The sequence below is a fragment of the Gossypium hirsutum genome, chromosome A07 (assembly GCF_007990345.1).
Source record: "Gossypium hirsutum isolate 1008001.06 chromosome A07, Gossypium_hirsutum_v2.1, whole genome shotgun sequence".
NCBI lineage: Eukaryota > Viridiplantae > Streptophyta > Magnoliopsida > Malvales > Malvaceae > Gossypium > Gossypium hirsutum.
In genome coordinates, this window is record NC_053430.1 from 32,197,825 (window position 1) to 32,221,998 (window position 24,174).

Genomic DNA, 24,174 nt, shown 5'->3' on the forward strand with positions numbered 1-24,174 from the left:
GGCTAAAGATTATGCGGATGCAGTGCCACGGGGTTTTGCTCAAAGGACACAAGGCAGAGGAGTGGTGACTCTTCGGCGGGCACCACAAACGGACATTTTGGGGATCCTTGTTTCACTGTGGTTGGAGTTACAGTGATAGACAAGATAGCTAGTGGAGATTGACAAGAGGTGAAGATGGATTATACAATAAAAAAGAAGTGGCAAATTCTTTGTGGCTAGGACAAGGCCTCAGGTCTGCTGAGTTTAGTAGTGATCAATAAAAGTACATTACTCAACTTCTGGAGTACCTGAAAAATGGAGCGGTTAATAATATTGGTATAATTAATAGCTAAGGCTATCAAGATTATTCTGGTTGGCATTCCGTAGTAAACGTGATAAATAATAAAGAGCCTTGTGAAAATCATGATTTTCCATTTCATTAAAAAAAAAAAAACCTGTGCGATTGCCCGTATATAATGACGTGAGTAATTTTAAAAACAACGAAAAAAAAAGAAGGGGCAAATTTTGTAAATTTTATCCAAATCCATGAAAATTTCCAAACCAAAAGGATAAGATGTAAAACCTGTAATTCACTTCAGGCTCAAGAAACTCATTGAGTATAATAAGTGGTCTATTTGATTTATTTATATTCAACATTTATACAGCCAAAAATACGTAAATAAATAGTGTGAAGAATAGTGGATTAAAACAAAAAATACCTCTGATACATGCAACCGAGCATGAAATGAATCCTATGATGCTTAACCCTCTATATCTACAAAGAACAATTTTTGTGATTCTAATGAGATACAAAGATTCACTGTAACAAAGGCCTAATCAGTCGCATGACTTTGATTTCCACTGCTTGTCCTTTGCTTTGATTAAACATATAAATGAATGCATGCTTTCGCTAAAATTGGCATTCCCCCACTGCAACTTTTGTTTCAGTACCTACCTTATTTCTCTTCTGCATTTGCAGTGGAAGAGAGTTTCTCTTCCAAATCGTCAAGCAAATCATGGTATTCAGCAAATGAAGGATGAGACTGTCAAAAGGACATTGTTAGAGCATGGTGAGAAAGTCGGATTTGGTTAAGAATATTTGGACTGTAAAAGCCACATACCTGCAATGTCATATTATATGCTTTCCACAACCGCATGTCATGCCGGAAAAGATCAAAAAGAACCTGCTCAACAACAAATAGATTATGATCATGAAACCAACTCTGATGAATAACTTGCCTAGCTTTTTAATGTCAAAAGGACCTAAAATGAAAACAATTAAATAACAGGTATCCTCAAAGATGGATTTCAATAACACCAAAAGAGATTTTAACCCAAGATTACATAGATATGTTTCAGTTCAGCCTCTTTTGAGGTGATCATCTACCTATCAGGAACAAATTTTTTCCAACGAAAAAATTACTTAATTTATTCGAAAATAATAACCAGAATATCAAAGGAAGATGTCAAATAAAGCACCAGAAAGAACAAGTTTTCGGATCTCAAATTTGAATAACAAACAACTTTAAATAGTCCCACTTTAAGATTCAGACTGAAGATGGTTGAAACTCAGCTCGCTGTTTTCTTATGGCAGACAATTAAGGCCTATGTGGCTCTTTTTCATACTAGGAATAGCAGTGCGAAAAAAGAGAAAGAAGGAAAGTTGGGTTCTATATTGTTTTCCATTATGCTCCAATTGACTGCCATCTAACCCCTATATGCAGCTCTTTTTTTATCATACTACAAAGAGAGACGAGAAGAAAGAGAAATCAGGAAGGACAAGCAGCTATTTAGAGAAACAATAGATATTAGGCAAATATCAATTGAAAAGTCACATTAACAAAAACATTTATCCAAAACATTGATGAACTTACTGAACACTTTGACAGTTTAATTAATTATGTAAAATAAATTATGTAGAAAAATACAGATATTTGTTAAAATTTTAAAAAATAATTCAAATAAAAAATTGTCCTCTTTTGTGAATCATGGACAAAATTCCTAGTAACTTTTCCCAAAGCAAAATGACAACTCTAATGAGTCACCCACACTTCAAATTAGGACAAGGTATGATACATGCATCAGACTCCAACTATCATTAAATCCAGAATTTAACATCAAAAGAAGCAAACTATACCTCAGAACGTCTTAAAAGCGTGGCAAGGACAACTATCCACTCCTTGAACTTGACAGAGCACATATGAGCCAAGAGGAATTCAGCATCCAATCTGCTCTGCAATGTTCCCATTTGCAACTGGAATTTTTTTTTTTTTAGAAAAAAAGGTCCAATCAGCAAAAGACTATCAAGTGACACAAGAAAATTGCAGGAAAAAAACCTTAGTTTTTATGACCTGAAGTGTTTACACAGTTACTGCCTTAATTTGCCTAAGTTGAGGCACTTGAACAGTTCTTACATGACACAAGCTCTTTCACAATGGTATGTAATAATACAACAAAGAAGAAAAGAATATAGAGTAAAACAAGTTTCCATGAAAACTCGCACCTTTTGCCCAATCAGTTCAAGACCTGAAGCAAAATTCTCCAACCTAGCAGAACCATCTCTCTCTCGTTGAAGATATTCCTGCAAAGTATTGTTCAGTAAAACAAATGAAAATCACATAACCAATAAAATGAGATCTTGAACCAACTTAGGTTTTCTTACCACTAAATCAAACTGAGTGCCTTTCACAAACGCAACAAGCTTGGAAAGTTCCTTTCCCGACATCAAATAGCTAGCATGATTTTCCAATATGTTCTTGACTGGAGCAATATGAGCACTCTGGTCTTTGAATGAAGTGCTGTTGCCCAAAAAATGAAATGGGTATTGTTTCGAAATCATAACATTGCAAAAATAATGCAGAACAATTCATGGAAGTCAGTAACCTTTTATCGAGTGAAGGCCTCCTGTAACTCGAACGAAAAAGGAAATAACCCAAGAATCTAGGAGATAGTCTGTCAGAATCTGCAGATGCCTGCTCATAATCTCTCCCTGATCTCAACAAGAACCTCACCTAAGAACAGGAGAAAGAAATCATGATTCAGAAAGAGTTTATTACCAAAAAAATTCATTTGTGTAAACATGCAACCATGTCAAAATTATACCAGCTCTCCAGCAAGTTCATATAAGGATTCATCTAGTGTTGCCTGCACAGGATTTGATAATGCTTTCAAGAGTCTTGAGGTAATTAAAGGCAAAATAAAGGCAAACAGAAGGAGAAACAATTACATATAAAACTATTAGCATTTAGCAAAGAGTACCTGCAATAAACGCAGAGCACAATACTGACTAACAGCAGGACCCTCAAGTTTGGCAATTACCTGCACCATTTATAAAAGGAATGAATTGATCAAACCATAGAACAGGAGATGATGACTTCTGTACTCTTATGTATGAATTGAAAACCTTGCATATTGTTTTCTGACCAGGAACTCACATACAATAAGGAGAATATGTTCCACATTCTCATGCATAGCCTTCCAACTACATCTAATGACTAATGACTAATGAGGAAGAGATAAATGATTCTTAGAAGATAAAACACACTCATAAATTTACTTGGTAAAGGTTCAACACAACTACTAAACTGTATAACCACCCAAAGAATAAATTAAAAACAGGCTATATGCATGGGTTAAAAATAGTTTCAACTATCTCAGAAGAGGACATATCTTTGGTAAATTTGGAAAGGGGAATGACAAGAAACATGATATGCTTACTACAAAGTAAAAATTTCCAAAGAGAAGATAATTCTTACAAGAATGTAGCACGCTGCAGTGCGGTACCATCTCCGTTGGAAGCAGTCTTCAAACAACCTTTAGGAATAAAATTTGTGAGGGCAATTTTTGGGAGGAAAAAAGGATGAAGGCATGCTAATATAAATGATAGATAGAATGATGATGCAACCAACCAATGCCCAATCTTTACTCAATGCAATTATCACAGGAAAGTCAAATCTTTCCAAACATAGTTAATCACTATAGATGACCAGGAAGAAGAATCTAGTTCATTCTGCTCAAATTTATAATACTGCCAAAAATATGGGCCAGGATTCATGTAACCAGTTTCTGTTTAGTTTCAAAGAATTATACATTATCATGCATGCACAAAATTAATTAGTTAAATCAAGACTTATATATATGTTCAACATCTTTCAGACATGCTTTGTAACTGTTCACAGGAAAAACAAATAAAAAAAGGAGAATTAAAGCACATACTCTGTTGATCTTCCTGCAGCATTGAACAGATCAGCCCAATGTCTACCATCAGTTTTTCTTGCAACACTCACAACCACATCAAGATACTCAGGAAAATTTCTGATCAGATCACAGGTCTTCTCCAAAAGAGAGACATTCTGTTTCTGGACTGAGACCTGGTTTTTATTCACATTTTGCCTGCAAGAAACCAATATAGTTTAGGACTGTTAGGATAAGCGTAAAGAGATACCAAAAAAACAAAAGAGAATGAGAGAAAAAGAAAGCACATCAAAGCCTCCTGCCTTCCAGTGAACACAAAGAGATCAAGATTGGTCCATAAAAAGGTTGAAGCAAAATAGAAGAAACGCTTGCTAAAACCAGCAAGCATATATGGAAGTTTATATTTTCTAGTTTCCCAAAAGCTAAAAAAATGCAACATTAGGATTCCATCAAAATGCACACACAGACACAGCAGTCATTTCAAGCTCTAGAGTCAAAAGGTCCATTAACATTTAGCTTAACAAAAATATCTTGGACAGTCATTTTTCCAAGTTAAATAATACCTTGAAATCTCAGCATCAAATACAGTGAAAAGAAGCCACTCTAAACAATGTGAAAAATGAGGCTTCTCAGCTGATATTTGTGCCAAACGCAAAGCCTCCTCGCTTTTGTTCCTCTGCAAGAAGCAGGAACAGAAGCAGAATCAGAAAGAGTATGTATAACCTAGTAATAGCATTTGCTTTAAAACAAGTTGTATGCACAACAAAAACATCATCCTTTATGCTACTTAGAGAAAAAGCTATGCCTTTGCAAATAACTAAATTAACAGCCGCAAAAGTTGTAATAACACTTTTTGGTCAAGCATAATAAACTTTTTCATTCTTGAAGGTTGGTGGTAAGAATCTTCACATTCATTAGCTCAAAGTGGGAAATCTACAATGAATGAGGACTTTTAAGAATCAACCACAATTCTCACTATTCATTTTGGGAGAAAAATATTTCTTAAATACCATTAAATAGAAAGAATTAAGTCTCTGCCTGATGAAACACAGAGGTTTGACAAATAAATGGATATATTGCCCAAAATCCATTGTCATAATGCATAAAATAAGTCAAATCCTTGCTAATAAAGACAAGAAATTTCAATGTCAATATCTCCGTATGAATTTATACTTTAAATTAAACAGGGATTTGACACTCTTAAAGAGATGAGAAAATAAAGATACCTGAAGGAGGTGTCGAAGTAGGCAATGCAATATAGTTTGAGCTTGGGGAGTAGGCTCAAAACATGGAAATTCTGTGCATGCTGAAAATGACATTCTTTGCGACACACCAACAACAACACCAGCATTTGGAAGAAGCCCCAAAGGGTAAACCTCGCGGTCAAATTCCAGATCTGGATCCAACTAATGATAAATGTTGAAATATTAAAACCAGTAGATATGCCAAATAACCAGATGAAATGCAAAATCTTTAAAAAAACGATACTGAATAAGAGAAATAATAATGAGACAAGAAGAGCATGTAAGGAGATCTAAAATCCCAAAATACCATAGGGATCTTTTCCCAATAATACCTGCAAAAAGTCCTCCTGCTTAAATGAGTCAACACCGGGAGAAGGATACCAAACCTGTAAAAATAAGCTTCCAACAGAAATTAAATCAGACTAGTACAAGCTAGAGAATCTACACTAGAAAGAAAAAGCTAAATGTTGGACTACCAACTTTAACAGTAGGTTACCTGCATTCCTCGGTAGCCATAGTCCAACCAAGAGACATCCTCAATTAGATTTGTTTTCTCTTCTGATTGACCACATGTAACCCAAAATAGTTCAACCGAATTAGTAAGTTCCCTTTCCCGTCCATCATCCAAATCAAGTAATGAAAGCTCTCCATTTGCTCTCAGTATCAGACACCTAGAAAAGCAAGTAACTTTTAGACGCATGCAATGTGCAGAAAGTTCTATGCACCAGTCAAAGGTAATACCTTGCAGGCTCCCTGGCTAACAAGTCTGAAGAAGATGAAATGTGATTGTCAAGGGCACTGTCTCTTGGAATTTGATCGGGAATAAAACGCATAGCTGCAGGATGGCTCTTTGCAGTCATGATTGAGAGTTCTCGTACTGTAGAAAGCTGTTTGTCATTTTATCACTTAAAAACGTATGAAGAATAACTTTACACATTATTTCAAAGCAGAATCAGATTTATATTTCAATAAAAGACTTGAATAAAGGAAACTGCATAACATTCCTTTACCTGTAATTCTGGAGTACTAGTAGGTGATAATTCACCAAATAACTTCACATGGAATATGTGTACATCAAAAGGGCGATAAGTGACTAGTATATAATCTTCGTACACATCCATCACCATTGGTTTTGCAAGCAATGGTTTACGACATAGTAGCGAGCTCTGATCAAGGTGATATCGAGGATAGAAAAGCAACTCATACCTGTATACAATCATTTACATCAACCACAATAAATAACAGTAGATCATGAAATTTAAATGATGAAATCATAACACATATGTATTCATTAAAAACAAATGGCAGAAAGAAAGAATTGAAACTTGCTGCCAAAAGCTTAGGGTTCAAACTAAGAGTACTTTATCACATTGACTTTAAATGAACTGGAAATGTGATGACTTGCCCATCAATTTTCAGGCATCTATAGATTACAAGAAATTAATCAACAACTATAAGTATTTCGACAGAGTTGACAAGTTCTGCAGAAGTAATTAAGAAGGCACAGATTTGCATCTCACATGTTAGAAGAATCAATGTAGTTGCAGACAACAACGATCTTCCCCAGCCATAACAGACCTTTACACTGAATCTTTTGTTCCTGAGAAATATCTCCAAACACTCGCCATTTCTTCTGTCTTATATCATATAAAATCAACCCATGGAGACCAGCAACTGCTAAATACATTCCATCCTTGCTCGCTGCCACATGCTGAACAGGCCAATTCTGGGAGATGTACGAAACCTGAACAAAGGCAAAACCACATCAGAAACATTCACATTTTAAAGAAACCAGAATGAAAGCAGACAGTTTTTGAAGTTGTGATTCAGATGTATAACTGGAAGGTTTAAATGTAGCATCTTTAGCTCGTCAGTATCTTCTGACTGCACAACAAGCAATCTATCTTCACCATAAATCACTTGACGGACATAAGTCATTCCTGAAACTCCTCTGCTAAGGCAACATTTGCCAAAGGAAAATGCAAGAATTCTCTCCAATGATCCCTCCTCAATAGCGTAAAGCCTATATCCATAATCATCCCACTGCATTAGTGAGGTACCGCCCATCAAAGGCTCATATTTACAATCCTGGTTTGGCTTAACTACGGGAGAAGAAGCAGAACTCAAACCAATTTGACGGATGGTTGACATTAGACGACATCCAGAAACAGACCAAACAGTAAGTCCTCTTAACTTCCACCCAACTGCAAAAGCAGAATTATCGGGTGTCCATGAAATACAACTGACAGAACCAGTGTCCTCCATTGTATATCTGCCAAACAACAAAATTGAGAAGTAAATCTTTCACATTTGCAAATGAAAGCCTAAACCCATACAATAGGTTTCTACAAAATTATGGTCCAAAAACTTGCTAAAATAAGTACCAGAAAGAAACTAGCAAAACCACAAGAAGTAAGGCGTTGCTTAACATGAAGATATTCATAATACTGTAAAAGAGTTGAGTGCAAGTTGACAACCAAAAGAAATGTGATTTTACAAAAAGAGAAATGAGGAAAATATACTCTTTAAGTACCTTGTAGACAAATATAGTAGTCAGTTAACTCAAAGAACAAAATGTAAATACGTTTAGACTATACCACCAACATTCTAGCTTTAACAATAAAGACAGTACATACCCCCAGTCATATAAGGAGACAGTACGAATGAGTGACCCAGAATCAGCCAAGTCAAATAACTCAACAACACCTCTTCTGGTACCAACAGCAAGGATCAGTTGATCTCCAGCAATGGAAGTACATACAGCATCACCATTTCCCAAACTTTTTTCAGCTTTAATGGATTCAACTGGCTTTAGACCTTTCTTGCTCACAGAGCATGCCACCAGTTGTCCATCAGAATATAAGACTAATAGCAGCCTCATCGAAACACAAAACTCCAACTGTGCTATAGCAGATTTCTTGGAGACTCTATAATTTGAGGCAAAAGCTCTTTCAGCCTCTCCAGAAGCAATAGAATTAGCTAGAGAATGTGATAATGAAGTAACTTCATTGTCATTATGTTGAGAGGAATCAAATCCAAAAGCTGCATAAAACTATAGAGAAAAAGAGAATTACAAAATCAAATTGGCTTTGAAGGAATTGCATAGAAGGAGAAATTGCAACTACATGTTATCTATGGATTACCTCCCCCTTCCAAGAGATACTATACAAAGATCCATCAGAAAGACCCAATAGCATATGTTTGTTATCACACACAATATTGCTCCTGCAACAAAGAAGTTCAAAGGAAATGATAAATAAGACACTGAAAAGAACTGAAGTTACGGTCAAAATTACAGCAAATGAAAAAGAAATATTTACACGGCCAAATCATTTCCATCAAAAGGGACTTGTTCATTCAGAACACGAGTTATCGTTGCTAGAAACAAGCCAGAAGGTTGCTTCCCTCCTATTTGTACTTTTCTCTCTGTAAACTGGACCTTAAAAATGTGAAGATAGAAAGATGAAGTCTGCAAAACAAAAAAAAAACAAAAAAAAAGGGACTGAGAAATTCATAACAAATAAAGTCATGTGTTTAAATATCTACAGAATTAGTACATTGAAACAGAGAATGGGGGAATGAACTTAACAAGCATTTTCTTTTTATTTTTGATCAATTCCCCAGAGCAAAAAGAAACTCTATCCATCATTCATAAGCCCTAGAATAAAACAAATTAAGCTAAATGCAATTATCAACAGTAATGCTACATAAGCTGCCGCTCTACTTCATTGTAATCAGGTGACACACTTTATTAAATCCAAAATGCCAGCACCCTAACACTAAACCAACATTTAATGAAAACAGAAACAGATACAACTTTAGCAAAAAGAAAATGAAATGAGAAGCCAGCACAGTAAGCTAAATCAACTTTTCAGGGAAAAAGAACAAGAACTCACAAGAATCGCAATCAATTTGGTGTCAGGGCTCCAAACGGCCTGCAAATTCTCGCCTTCTCGCTGCAGCGAATCCCCATCTCTCTTATACCTCCCTAACCTCACTCTATGCTGCAATCACCGACATATTAATCATCAAAAAGCTTTAGGGGGAACAAGAAAAACCTAATCATAGATAAAAGCATGCATTCGTGTAGGAAATACCTGGGAGGAACTCCATAGCTCGAAATGCAAAGGCAAAACGACGAGCAAGAATCGGTTAATGAGTTTTAGGTAAATGATCTTTTGCGACGAAGGATACTGCCCTTGCTCTAATGGAATCACCTGCGGATATCCATATGCCATATACATCTTCCTTGAATTCTTCGCTTACAGTTGATCTTTTCTCAGCTAAGGATCTAATTCAATAAATAGATCTGAGAGAGTGGAGCATTCTTTTTTTTCTTTTTGAGAAGAAAGAAGCGGATCTTAGATCTTGTAGATCCAGGAGAGGAATGGCGTTTTCTGTATTTTTCTTTCAATATCAATCTTTTTTTTCTTTTAATTTGATTAATTTCTTTTCTGTTTCAAGAGAAAATGCTGAAATGGATTTTGATTTTATAATTAAAAAGAGATAATGTCATAAATGGCCCCTAGAGTTTAGTGAAAATTGTCAATATAGTACTTTTACTTTAAAGAAGCTCAATGTAGTCATTGTGGTCTCCACTCTCCAATCTTCTTTTTAAAAATAAACTAAAATTAGCTGTTTCCTTTTCTTTCTTTTTTTTCATTACAAGAAAGCAATTACATTGTAATTGAAAGTGGGAATAGGTTTGCACTCATGTTATCAATTTAAACCTACGTTATTTGCAAAATGTAATGATGATGTATGGTTAGATTTGTTTAGAAATTAATATATAGAACTTATTTTAAGAAAAATAAATTATTTTAGAAAACATTTAGATTGTATTTAAAAATAATATTTTACTATTAAAATATTAAGAATTTTAGTATTCTCTATTTATTATATTTTTTCAATTAAAAATGTTAGAATATTTCATTTTTTAATTAATTTTTTTAATTAATTCTTTAAAAATATTCCATTCATTAATAAATATTATAGTATCTAAAATCATTTAAAATATATATAATGACTTAAAAATTATAGAAAAAACATATTTACTAATTTTTAATTTTTTTTTAATTTTATATATTTTAAAAATATATATAATAATTTTTAATGAGATATTTTTACTTTTTAAAAAAATGGGATAAATCATATATATTATATGAGAAAATTTTAATACACTATCAGTGAAATCTTTTGACTCACCCATATTATATAATATAAATATATATCTATTATAAGGTCTTAGGCTTCTAATTGATCCGGGCAGCCTAATTTTTTTACACATGGTATACTCATTTTGTTGACATGTGACAATTGTTTATACAACTAATTTATATATTATATATTACAAGGTCTCAGTCTCCAGCTAATGTGGACAGCCTAAATTTTTGACACATGACATACTTATTTTGTTGACATGTGTCAATTGTTTTGATGGTCACTAAACTAACAAAAATTACGACAAAGGCAAGCGCACTTATCGAATAATAGTATAGCTATGGTGAGTCGGGAATATCGTATCCACGAGGACTAAAAGTACTAGTACTTACTATTTTTCTATTATCTAACTGATAAATTGAAGGAAATGTTTTTAATCTAAAATTAACTAAACTAATTACTAAGAACGCAACAGAGAATGAATTAGGAAAAATAATCGAATAAAACTAATGAGATAGGCAATACCCAGGAAAGAATTCACCTAGACTTCACTTATTATTCTGAATCTAAATTAAACGATTTATTCACTTGTGCCTTGATCTGTAGAAATCCCTAAATTATGTTAATATCTTTTTCAAGAGTAAAAACAATTGATTCTGGGTTGATTAATTGAAATCTCTTTCTAATTAAAACCCCTATTGTCGCATTAACTCGATCTATGGATTCCCTTATTAGATTTTACTCTAATCCGGTAGATTTATGTCGTCCTATTTCTAGGATTGCATGCAACTCCAATCAATTATGCTAGATCAACTCTTAAATTGTGACTTTTGCTCTACTGAAGTAAGCACATTAAGCATTAATTAATACCCTAAAAATATTAAAATATGAAATAAGCATACATAATTGAGAACAAGAATCAGGTATTTATCATGTAATTCAGAAATCAAATAATAAGATTCATATAGGTTTCATCTTCCCTAGGTATCTAGGGAATTTAGTTCATAATTTGGAATAACATCATCTCAAAGTTAGGAAAACAACAAGACATAAAGAAACCCAATAAAACTTCTAAAGAAATCAAATGATGATCTTCAATCTTGAAGGAGATCCGCTTCTGAAATGAATCCGATGGTGTTTTTCGAGTCTTTTCTTCGTTCTTCTCTACGTCCTCCCTTAGGTCCTCTTCTAGTATGTATTTATAGACTTTAAAATGCTCAGAAAGCCTAAAAATTGGGTTTTTCTGCGTGTTTGAGAAATAGGGAGCGATATCGACGCGGGCTAGCACATGGGCGTGTGCCTAGTCCGTGTGGAAAAGCTCAGGCCGTGTGGATCCTAAAAATAGCTCTTTTTGTCCAATTTTGGCTCGTTTTTCGCTCCTTTCGCTCCCTTATGCTCACTTAAGTATAGAAACATGAATTTAAAGGGTTAGGAGTATCAAATTCACTAATTTACATAATAAATCATCCAAAAAAGCATCAAGAATGGGATTAAAAACACGTTACTTTTATAGCTTATCAAATATCCTCACAATTAAGCATTTGTTTGTCCTCAAGCAAAATCCTCAAACCACAATTAACATTAATCTTTCTCAACTTATAGTTCTTATTAATAATGTTTCGAAATAATTCACAAATAATCATACATTGATAATTCAACTAAAAGAGCATTAATGATTCAAACAATCCAAGTCGAGCATTTTTTAACACATGAAAACATAGATATTTCCCCTTATCTAAGTAATTACCTTTAATTCAAAACCGACAAGAATTGACATCCTCACTAAATATTCACTCCAATCACTCAAAGTGTATAAGGTTCAAAAATTAAACACTCAAAAGTCAAACATGAAAAGTCATTACCATTGGCTTGCATGAAATCAAATCTCCACCACCATAAAATGAGATAATACAAAAATCAAAAGGTCTTTAAGAGGTTGTAATGAGGCTTAGGTTAAAGGTGTGGAGAAAGGCTGAAAAAGATAGTTAGAATCGAGATCGAATTGATAAATTACCAAACTATAAAAATAAACAAATGCTGAATTAAAAAAACAATTACATCAATCGAAACTATTCAAGAATAACAGGAGCTTCTTCTCAAAATATGAATTTAACTATTCAAGCTCAATTAAATTGAAACTATTCAAGAATAACACGAGCTTTTTCTCAAAATATGAATTTAATTGTTCAAGCTTAATTAACAAATAACTAAATAATAATAACTATATATGTATTTTTTTATATATATTTTTGTCATGCAAAAAATAAGAAATAATTTAGCAACTTAAACAAAAGGCTTAATTAGGCAATTAACCAAATCAAATCTCGATAAAAATGGCGTCCATAAAATGGGAAAAATGCTCAATGAATAGAAAATGAGTTATGGGTTAACATTAATGAGTAAATCAATAAACGGTGTTTTAGGCTCAAAGGGTTCACTAAGGGTTAATTATGTAGGTAGGTTTTTTATGGGATAAGTGGGTTAAAACCTAAGTGCGTTTATCATCTCAGTTAATCAAATCAAAGGTTGGTCTCGACATGCATAATCGAAGCAAGTTCTAGAGTAACAAATCAATATTGACACACTCATAACCAATAATAAAATGAGCAAGAAAAGTGTATGCTCTAAAAGCTCAAGATCTCACAAAAAATTATAGTTTTTGATGTCAATTTTTCAAATCTCAAACTTCAAGGTAATACCTCAATTCAGGGAAACAACCTAAAAATTTTTAACTCTAAAACTAGACTTATCATGCTTGATTCTAATAGTAAAATGAGAACATTACTTAAATACAAGACATAATTTAGGGATTTTCTAATAATCATATAAATAACCTCTTCAAACTTAATATGTACATTGTCCTCAATGTACAAACAGATATAATCACAGTATAAATAGAATATCATAAAAGAGAGAGAAAACTGAAACTGCCCTGAATAGTGGATGAAATCCCTAGAATAGTGAAAAGCGGAACTGTACATAAAGCTAGATGTAGTACATGATTCCGAGCAAACTATTGAGAAAATAAACACAAGTAGTGAAGAAGATTAAGGGATTATACTTTATTAGAAACAACCATAAAAATAAATATAGTTCAAAAGATAAAAACAAAAGAAGTCTAAGAAAATAAAAATAAAAATAAAAATAAAACAAATGGACTCAATGGTCTTCATCATCAGACACGTCGGTGTCGTGAGTCGTCGGTACTGAAGAGGAGATATGGAGATGCTAACATATCTACTGCAATGTCACATCAATACTGTCAAACCACTGAACGTAGTACTGCTCAAAGTGAGTGAACCACTCGGGGAGGTCCGCTAAAGTAGCAGCAGAAGAAACAGGGCAGTGTGTAACACCCCTAACCCGTATCTGTCGCCGGAATAGGGTTACGAGGTATTATCAGATAATACACATCATTCACAAACTTTTATGCATTCATAATCTAAATCTATTCAACTCATTCACATTGTCCCTTATAAGGTCCTACGAGACCTTAAAACATGCTTAAAAGAGGTTCGAGACTAAACCGATAACATTTAAAAACTTTGAGAAACTTAGAAAAAATTCATGCATTTAGGGGTCACATGCCCGTGTGAACAGGCTATTTGCCTCACATGGCCACCAGACACGCCCGGGTCATAGACCGCGTGAAAATAGGGCATACATAGTAACTTGCACCATACGGCTGAGGACACGCCAGTATGCCAGGCCATGTGAAATCTAGAGGGGTTACTGACTTGGATCACACGGTCAGCCACACGCCCGTGTACCAACCCGTGTGCCACACACGGTCAGTAGACACGCTCGTGTGTCTAGGCCGTGCCAAACCTGTAGGATATACTAACTTAATTCGAAAGGGTACCTTAGGGGACACACAGCCGTGTACTAAGGCCATGTGTCACACACGGTCAAGCCACACACCCGTGTGCTCGGCCGTGTGGAGTGAAAATATGCTTGGTTGAAGCCACATTTCTCACCCTCCTCATGCCTTCCTACAACAAAACATTTTATACCATTTCAACACATTTATAGGCATCCAAAACATCATCAACTCATGCACAATTCATACCATAATAACACTAGCCAATTTAATACACATTTACTACTCCAATCATATAGATTTCATATGCCAAATTCATCCATTCCACCTATTTTCAATATGCATTTATTCATCCTTCAAAATAACTAACTCAAAACTCAAAATAACACCAATTCAATGCCTTAATCTCATACCATACTATGTCAAATTCAAAAGGCATATCATTTATATCACATAGCATATAAAAACACATTCTATAAGCAAAATTCACATCCACAACTTTACCAAATACAAGTCAAATCAAATAGCTATAATTCCATAACACAAAATGTACGCCTATACATATCATATACCATATATACAAGGCTTCAAAAGTACCAACAAAATGATCGATAGTGTGATAATGGTTTCTGACGATTTTCGAGTCTGAGCTTTATCAAATAAATGTAATTGAACTATTTTCACTTTATTGAATCAAATCACATTGACCACAAACCTTTATCATGTCTCATAACATGATTAAATACCATTTCATTGAACTTTCTCAATGTAATACTCAAATAGGTTCTGTACGTACCTGTTCCACTTCGTACTAACTTCTTTCTCAACTACGTCATTCTTTACCCATTGAACCATTCGGAATAAAAATTACATACTCAAGGATTACAATCGATAAGTACCTATACCATGGCCCATAGCCAAATCAATGTAACTTATCCCGGAGTACCTATACCATGGCCCGTAGCCAAATCAAGGTAACTCCTCTCTAAATACCTATACCATGGCCCGTAACCAAATCAAGGTATTTTTTGCACCCGAAGTACCGATATCATGGCCCGAGGCCAATACATTAACCTAATGACATGTCATTAGCATCCTGACTATTCCTAAGGTTCAACCGGAAAGTTTCACTTGTCGATTTCATCGTCGAACACATCCGTATAGTCGTATTCACCATTCAAACATTATTCGTAATCTCATAATCACATTTTATGCAATAAAAAAGCATATAACATACATTTATAATGAAATTACCAAATACAAACTTACCTCGTACTTGGAATTGATGAATCGGATCGATTATTTGGTAACTTTCAATTTCCCTCAATCTAAATCTGAATTCTTTCTTTCTTGATCTATATGTATTCAAAATTAATCCATTTAGTCAACTACTCATTCAATTTAATCCTTAAATACATATTTGGGCATTTTTACACTTTAGCCCTAAACTTTCACATTTCTTACAATTTAGTCCCTATTTCACAAATATACAAAATTCATGAAATTTCATTAAACCCAAGCCTAGCCAAATTTCATATAGGTCCCTAGTAGCCCATGTTTTTCATTTATTTCATATTTAAACCCCTCAATTTGTACATTTCACAAATTAATCCTTATTTGACATTTTTGTCAAACTTCACTTTACAAAACATTAAAATCTATCAACAATTATTCATTTTCCATCATTAACATTCAAAAAAATCAAGCTATCATCAATGGCAACTCACATATTCATCAACCAATTCAGAAATTAGGGTACGGGCTAGCTAGTATATGAAGCAACGATCTCAAAAATGTAAAAATCATTAAAAACCGAGCAAAGAACATACCTTAATCAAGGAATATGCTAGCCAAATATCAAAGCATTAAAATGGCTTCTTTCTCTTTCTCAATTTCAATTGATAGCAAGAAAGATGAACACAAATTACATTTTTTTTATACTTAATACCTATTTTACCATTTTACCCTTAATGAAACCATTATATAATCACTTAATATATGCCCATTTATGTCCATTCGTACTATCCATGGTCTAATTATAACATAAGGACCTTTCATTTAATAAGCCATAGCAATTAGACACCTCTATCAAATAGAATGCCACTTTTACATTTTACGTGAGTAAATCTTTTTTCTCAAATTGAGCTATTAAACGATAAAATTAGCTCACAAAATTTTCACACATATATATTCACAAGCTGTAAACACCAAAAATAATATTAAAATGATTTTTTGATCTCAGATTTGTGGATCCGAAATTGTTGTTCTTATTTAAGCTAAAATTGGGCTGTTACACGGTAACTCAAATATAGAGGCTGTGGTGGGTCCTTGTGATGGAGAAGAACATCATTAGTGAAGTCCTCAGGTTCATTCTGAGCATTAAAATGAAATAATCGATACTGGGGGAATCCACTCCACGATGCCGTTCGATTATCCTCATATGAATCATGCTTGAGATTCCCTGAGAGGACATCTAGTCGACGAAAGTAAGTGTGGAGGACTGCTCCGATGTGTTGAGAATACAGAAGTGTCGAGCAATGCGAGTCACATAAGGGCCTAAATAGATGAGGCACTTCTTGTGACGGCCAGTCTAATGATGAAAGGCTAAGAAGATGAAGTATGCCAAATTAAAGATATGCCCGATGGTCATGCTCCATAGAAAATAGGCATTATTAGTACTAATGACTCCGGTACTCTCTCTTCTTCCTGTCAAAGTGTGAACTAAAAGTGCATGAAGGTACCATAAAGCTGGTGAGAGAGAAGTCGCCTTCGAGCGACTCGCATTATAAAGTGTCTGGCTCGTTGTAAGCTCTGTCTAACAACTTAGTAGTGTGTAATGAATGTGCTGATATAGACGGAGGAAGTTCTCGGCACTTATGAACTCCTCAGTGTAGAGCCCCATAGCAGCACCGAACTTGGGGACACTCATTTGGCGCACCAAACCACCAAGTCAAAAAGTGATGTGCCTGGCTCGTCATAAGCCGTCATGACCTGCTGTAGAATAAATGTCGAGCAAAATTCCAACATCAGCTCCATGTATGTGGGCTCGATGATGGAGAACAATCTGTCTCACGGAGCTATATTAATAAAGGCACGAACATCATCAACTAGTCGGACCTACTCCAACACAGCTCAATCAATACATATTTACTAATTTTTTAAATTTTTAAATTTTATATATTTTAAAAATATATATAATAATTTTTAATAAGATATTTTTACTTTTTTTTAAAAAAAAGTGATAAATCATATATATTATATGAGAAAGTTTTAATACACTATAAGTGAAATTTTTAGACTCACCCATATTATATAATATAAATATATATATTATATGGTGTAACACCCCAAATTTAGGTGATTTCGGCTTTTGTGAAATTGTAGCGTAGGGGGATATCTGAAAATAAATTTTTGCATGAATTTGCATAATATTAGTCTGCTTGTGTGATTTTGTGCTTTAGGGTATGTTTGGGAGGCCCCAAGTTCAAGCTTTAACTTGGGCTAAATTTTGGTTTTTATTTGGGTAAAGCATGACTTTAGGTCAGTGGGCTTATAAGAAATTGATGGTAAAAACCTAATAGAATGGGCCTGCTGGTCTAGAGGTTAAGAGGTGTGTTGGTTTGTTGGAGGTCTGGAGTTCGATTCCCTACTGTAGCGGTGAGATTATTATTTTTGCTGTAAGTTTTAGTTAAGTGTTGGGTCTTATTAAAATTCTGAGTTGAGGGTTTTAAGGAAAAATTAGGGGTTTTCTTATTTCCTTCTTTTTGGTAAAATTTCTTCTTTGTCGTTCTTCCTCTTCCAAAACTTTTGCTACCGAAATTCTCTTCTTCTTTTCCCATCTTCTCCATTTTTCTTCTCCTTTGATTGGTTGTGGCGTGTTACTAGTGGTTTCATCGGCTCGGTAAGTTTGGTTCTTAATAAGTTAAATGATTTCCTTGAAGAATTGTTTAAAAGGTATTTCATTTACTGTTTAGGGGATTATCGAAGTTCTATGGATCGCTAATCGGGTTCTAAATAGTGAAGAATCACCGTTATTCGTTGAAAGTAAGTAGATCTCTCATTTTGGGATTTGTCTGTTTCTTAGTAACTCGGATTAAGTGATTAAAGGGTGAAATACTATTCAATAATAGGTTCTGAAGTGCTTGGGATTGCGTTAGGCTTCAATCGAAACCAGGTGTGTACTCTAATTACGCAGAAAACGAGTTTTGGCGAAAGCCGAAAAGTGGCCTGTCGACGTTACACGGGCGTGTGGTCTGCCCGTGTAGTAGCCTGCGTCATGAAACACGAGCATGTCACTGACGAGCCAGGCCATGTGCGCGCCATACGAGCGCAATAGACACGGGCATGTGATGGCTTGTAGGTGTACGAGGCACAGGCTCAGACAAATGGGCCGTGTGGGCCACATGAGCATGTGGGCCCACACGGGTGAATCACACGGGCATGTGGGAATCTTGGCCAGGCCGTGTGATCCATACGGGCAAAGTTAATTTGAGCCGTGTAATCCACTTGGGCATGTGGGCCCACACGGGTAGGGCACACCAACGTGTGAGCCCAATTTTGCTGATTTGTTCTGTAAGGTTGCACGGGTCTTCTAAGTCTTCTGTGACCTGATTGTAGGGGCGATAAGCGTTACTTGGTCCCCATACTCTGATTGGTTACTGAAAAGTATGTTAACATAAGCGTGTGTATCTGTCTAATTCTGTAAATCTGCTTTGACATGATGTTGATATGGTCTGTTATCTGCATAATAGCATGCCATGATATTTATGATACATTGCATAGGGTTGGGATTGTTGTGAAAAGAAGGAAGTTTGTGAGGTGATTAGCCTGTTATCTGGTAGCTAAGTTGCATACTTATGATATGTGCTGCGATGCGGTACTTTATGGTGTGTAGGGTTGGATGGGTCGATTATATCCCCATATACGGTGTGCAGGGATAGGTGGGTCGATTTTATCCCCACATGGTGTGTTGGGTTGGACGAAGATGGTGTGCAGGGTTGGTGGGCATGTTTTCTGATATCTGATCTATTATGCATGCAATATCTGTATGGCTAAGGCCGAATAACTGTATTCTATTATCTGCTTGTATGCATATTGTTTGTGGGGATATACATACTGAGTTTGCAAAAACTCACCCCTTTGTTTATTTTGTTTGTCAGGTAATCCTTAGCAGTAGATGGATCGGTGTGACGGAGGGCTCGATGGCGACCATTGGTAGACATTTAATGGTTTTATGAGCAACGTTTATTTTTCCTGCTTTACCTTAAAAGTTGTTTTGGGGGGTTGATTATGTATTCGGACTCGAACTGTTTTTGGGTTTATTTTGGGATTTTAAATTGATAAATTATTGATTTAAGAATTAATGACGCTTTAGCTTCCGCGTTTATGAAATATTTTCACTTAATGTTTGGAAGAAGGATTTTACGACTTAAGTAAAGATAACAAACTGGACAAATTTTCACTCGCTAAGGTTTTTCTAAAAAGCATTCACATGTGACACTGCCAGATTCGGCCATAGCGTCTAGGCCGGGTTTGGGGGTGTTACATAAGGTCTTAGGCTTTCGATTGATCTGGGCAGCCTAATTTTTTTACACATGGTATACTCATTTTGTTGACATGTGACAATTGTTTATACAACAGATTTATATATTATGTATTACAAGGTCTCAGTCTCCAACTAATGTGGGCAGCCTAAAATTTTTGACTCATAACATTCTCATTTTGTTGACATGTGTCAATTGTTTTGATGGTCACTAAACTAACAAAAATTATGACAAAGGCAAGCGCACCTATCGGATAATAGTATAGCTATGGTGAGTCAGGAATATCGTATCTATGAGGACTAAAAGTACTAGTACTTACTATTTTTCTATTATCTACCCGATAAATTGAAGGAATTGTTTTTAATATAAAATTAACTAAACTAATTACTAATAATGCAACAGAGAATGAATTAGGAAAAATAATCGAATAAAACCAATGAGATAGGCAATACCTAAGAAAGAATTCACCTAGACTTCACTTATTATTCTGAATCCAAATTAAACGATTTATTCACTTTTGCCTTGATCCGTAGAAATCCCTAAATTATGTTAATATCTCTTTCGAGAGTAAAAACAACTGATTCTAGGTTGATTAATTGAAATCTCTTTCTAATTAAAACCCTATTGTCGTATTAACTCTATCTATGGATTCCCCTATTAGATTTGAGTCTAATCCAGTAGATTTATGTCATCCTATTTCTTGGATTAAATGCAATTCCACTCAATTATGCTAGATCTACTCTTAAATAAGGACTTTAGCTCTGCTAAAATAAGCACATTAAGCATGAATTAATATCCTAAAAATATTAAAACATGAAATAAACATACATAATTGAGAACAAGAATCAAGTATTTATCATGTAATTCAGAAATCAACTAATATCTTCCCTAGGTATCTAGGGAATTTAGTTCATAATTTGGAATAACATCATCTCCAAGTTAGGAAAACAATAAGACATAAAGAAACCCAATAAAACTTCTAAAGAAATCGAATGGAGATCTTCAATCTTAAAGGAGATCCGCTTTTGAAATGAATCCGATGGCGTTCTTTGAGTCTTTTCTTCGTTCTTCTCTGCATCCTCCCTTAAGTCCTCTTCTAGTGTGTATTTATAGACTTTAGAATGCTTAGAAAGCCTAAAAATTGGGTTTTTCTGCGTGTTTGAGAAACAGGGAGCGATATCGACATGGGCTGGCACATGGGCATGTGGCTAGCCCATGTGGAAATGCCCAGGTCGTATGGATCCTGAAAACAACTCTTTTTGTAATATCCCGAATTAGGGCCTAATCAGAATAGTGGTTTCGTGACCATAAATCCGAGATAGAAATAATTATTTTATAATTATTTTGATGATTATGATATGATTGCATGATTGTGTGAAAATTTCGTGATGAAATTCTATGCCTAAAGTGCTTAAATTGAAAGTAGGGACTAAATCGAATAAGTTGCAAAACTTGCATTCTAGAAGTTTTTAGTATGAAATTGTTTTGGAATATTAATGAGGAGGTCTTAAATAGCAATTTGACCAATTTTAAGTTCATGGACAAAATTAGGACATGGAAGGAAATTTTGGAAAGTTTAGTAGTAAGGGTATTTTGGTCATTTAGTTATTAAAATGAATTAAAAACAAAATTAAAAGCCAATTTTTGTCCATCTTCTTCATTAGGCCGAAATTTCAAGGGTTCTCCATAGCTAGGGTTTGTTTCAAGCTTCCAAGCTCCATAGTAAGTGATTCCAAGCCCCGTTTTTAATGTTCTTTACGTTTTTGGAATCCCGGTAGCTCGATTAAGCTTATGTTAGCAATAATTCAACCTAGGGTTTATATTTGGAAAAATACCCATAGGTGAAATTTGTGTATTTTGATTTTTTATGATAGAATATGGGGTTTTAAATTATGTTAGACAACTTGTACTACTCGATTTTAAGCAAAAACGAGTAAAAGGGCTTAATCGGTAAAAATACCTAATAGTCACAAGTACATGTTAGAGTGAGAATTTGATGTTGCCATAGAAGAGAAAAGTGATCAGCATGTTGTAAAACATAAGAATAAGGAATAAAGTTTAATCCCGAGCCTAGGGGCAAAAATGTAAATATGCAAAAGTTTAGGGGCAAAATTGTAATTTTGCCAAAATTTGAGTTAAGGATTAATTTGATAATGTGAGTATTAAATGAGCTAAATGTGTTATTTTAGATCAAGAAAGACGTGGAATCGACCTCAATCGAGGAAAAGAAAAGATTGTGGACTAAAATGCAAAATCTTTGTATTTTGGTACCAAGGTAAGTTCATGTGTAAATAATGTAGCATAATTGTTATTTTTAAGTTATTGATATTAATTATGTGTTATGCTGAATTCATTATGAAATGTATGCTTTGTGGTTAATTTCAAATAATATGTAAATTATGTGAGCTACTTGTTAAATATAATTGTTACCAAGAATTGATTTCGGCATTCTACGGAAGATGGCAAGGATAAGTGTTCGAGGAAAATCCCGTTTGAACCTTAGGAATAGATTAGGATACAAGTGACATGTCACTAGGATGGTTGAGCATCCGAACTCGTTGAGTTGAGTCCGAGTTCACTTATGGATGCGAATGTCCGAACTCGTTGAGTTGAGTCCGAGTTCGTGAGATGTAACTAGGCATCCGAACTCGTTGAGTTGAGTCCGAGTTCACTTATGGATGCGAACGCCCGAGCTCGTTGAGTTGAGTCCGAGTTCGCTTATGGGCGGGTTACATGATGGCTTGATTGAATATGTGGCACTTATATGCAAATTATCCATGTATCCGAATTATATTCCGATGTGTTCAACGGGTAAAGTTTTACTCAAATGGAGGAATACTCGAGATGAAAAGAGACGTATTGGTAAGTGATGAGAAATGGATATTTTGGACAGGTATGTATTTAACCCTCGGGTTGAGTGTTGATTACAACCACGATAAGGTAATAAGATGATGAAAAATGATTAAAAAATGTGATAAGTGTGTTGATGATATATGCTAATGTTGATTAGTTTGATTGTTTGTTATGTTATTTATTATTTACATATGAACTTACTAAGCATTTATGCTTACTCCCTCCTTCTTACTCATTGTAGTTTTGGACAAGCCAGTTCAGGAGTCGGGATAGGTCGAAGGCTCAGTCACACTATCCGGAAGATTTTTGGTAAATGGCTTGTAAATTTAAGTATGGCATGTATAGCAATATACTTATTTTGTGTAAATGATCTTATGATATAGTGACAGAATGGTTGAGAAAATATTTGATAATGATAAATTATGAAAATGGTAAGTTTAGATTATGTTTGATGTTAAGGAAAATTATTAAGATACTTAGTGCATAAAAACTCATAAGAGGGATGAAATTTGCCATAAACAGAATACTGCAGCAACACTGACGCGAGTCTGAAAATTTACTAAAAATCATAGCAATTGAATTTGGTGATGGACTACATATCAAATTGAAGCTTATTATGTCTAGTTTCACATGAAAGAAATGAAACAGGTAAAGGAGTTATATGTTAGAAGATATTTGAATTTTAGTGAAACAGGGTCATAGCAGTTTCTGAATCCACTGTTCCTACTTTAGAAATTCACCATAAATTTTAAAGATATAATTAGGTGGTGTATTTTATATCCTCAGAATCCTTATTGAGTCTAGTTTTAGGAGAAACAAACCTCATAGTCATATGAATTTTGTACAGAGAGAAATGTGGTTCGTAGTAAACAGAGGTCAGACCAGTCAAGTCTTGAAACAGGGGTAATTTTAACTAATAAACTGTACTAATTGGCCCTACCAAAAATTTTATAAAAAAATTAGTAGATAGGTATATGAGTCTAGATTTAGGGAAAATTTACGGATCTTGATTTCGAGTTTCGTAACTCGAGATATGATTTTTCTTGTGACTGTGACGCAAGTAGCTTAAAAGCTGTGAATGTAGAAACAAATAATCCAAAGTTCTAAAAATGTTAAACTAAGCTTAGTAACACCTCATACTCGACTCCGGCGACGGTCTCAGGTGTGGGGGTGTTACACTTTTTGTCCGATTTTGGCTCGTTTTTCGCTCCTTTTACTCCCCTATGCTCACCTAAGTATAGAAACATGAATTTAAAGGGTTAGGAGTATCAAATACACTAATTTCCATAATAAATCATCCAAAAACACATTAAGAATGAGACTAAAAACATGTTAATTTTATAGATTATCATGTTTATACAACCAATTTATATATTATATA

General features: G+C 34.5%; 1 protein-coding gene across 1 annotated transcript; it reads right to left on the reverse strand.

Moving 5' to 3' along the window:
• Nucleotides 1-592: 592 nt before the first annotated feature.
• Nucleotides 593-9,873, reverse strand: LOC107955275 (guanine nucleotide exchange factor subunit RIC1). The gene is made up of 23 exons (XM_016891017.2): nt 9,515-9,873; nt 9,314-9,421; nt 8,738-8,886; nt 8,561-8,642; nt 8,054-8,469; nt 7,257-7,689; nt 6,938-7,161; nt 6,428-6,623; nt 6,159-6,304; nt 5,914-6,088; nt 5,750-5,803; nt 5,400-5,579; nt 4,737-4,849; nt 4,195-4,371; nt 3,735-3,792; nt 3,238-3,297; nt 3,082-3,123; nt 2,863-2,990; nt 2,642-2,777; nt 2,483-2,560; nt 2,117-2,233; nt 1,101-1,163; nt 593-1,022 (listed from the first exon to the last, which is right to left on the reverse strand). The coding sequence occupies exons 1-23, from the start codon at nt 9,659-9,661 to the stop codon at nt 936-938; spliced, it is 3,369 nt and encodes a 1,122-aa protein (XP_016746506.1). The 5' UTR covers nt 9,662-9,873; the 3' UTR covers nt 593-935.
• Between the last annotated feature and the right edge of the window lie 14,301 nt (nt 9,874-24,174).

Excerpts from the sequence above, each read along its gene's own strand:
- LOC107955275 (XM_016891017.2), bottom strand. The coding sequence starts at position 9,661 with ATGTATATGGCATATGGATATCCGCAGGTGATTCCATTAGAGCAAGGG. Across the intron at positions 7,690-8,053 it reads GTCTCCTTATATGACTGGGG|ATATACAATGGAGGACACTG; the intron begins GTATGTACTGTC and ends GTTGTTTGGCAG. Across the intron at positions 3,298-3,734 it reads CTGCAGCGTGCTACATTCTT|GTAATTGCCAAACTTGAGGG; the intron begins GTAAGAATTATC and ends TAAATGGTGCAG.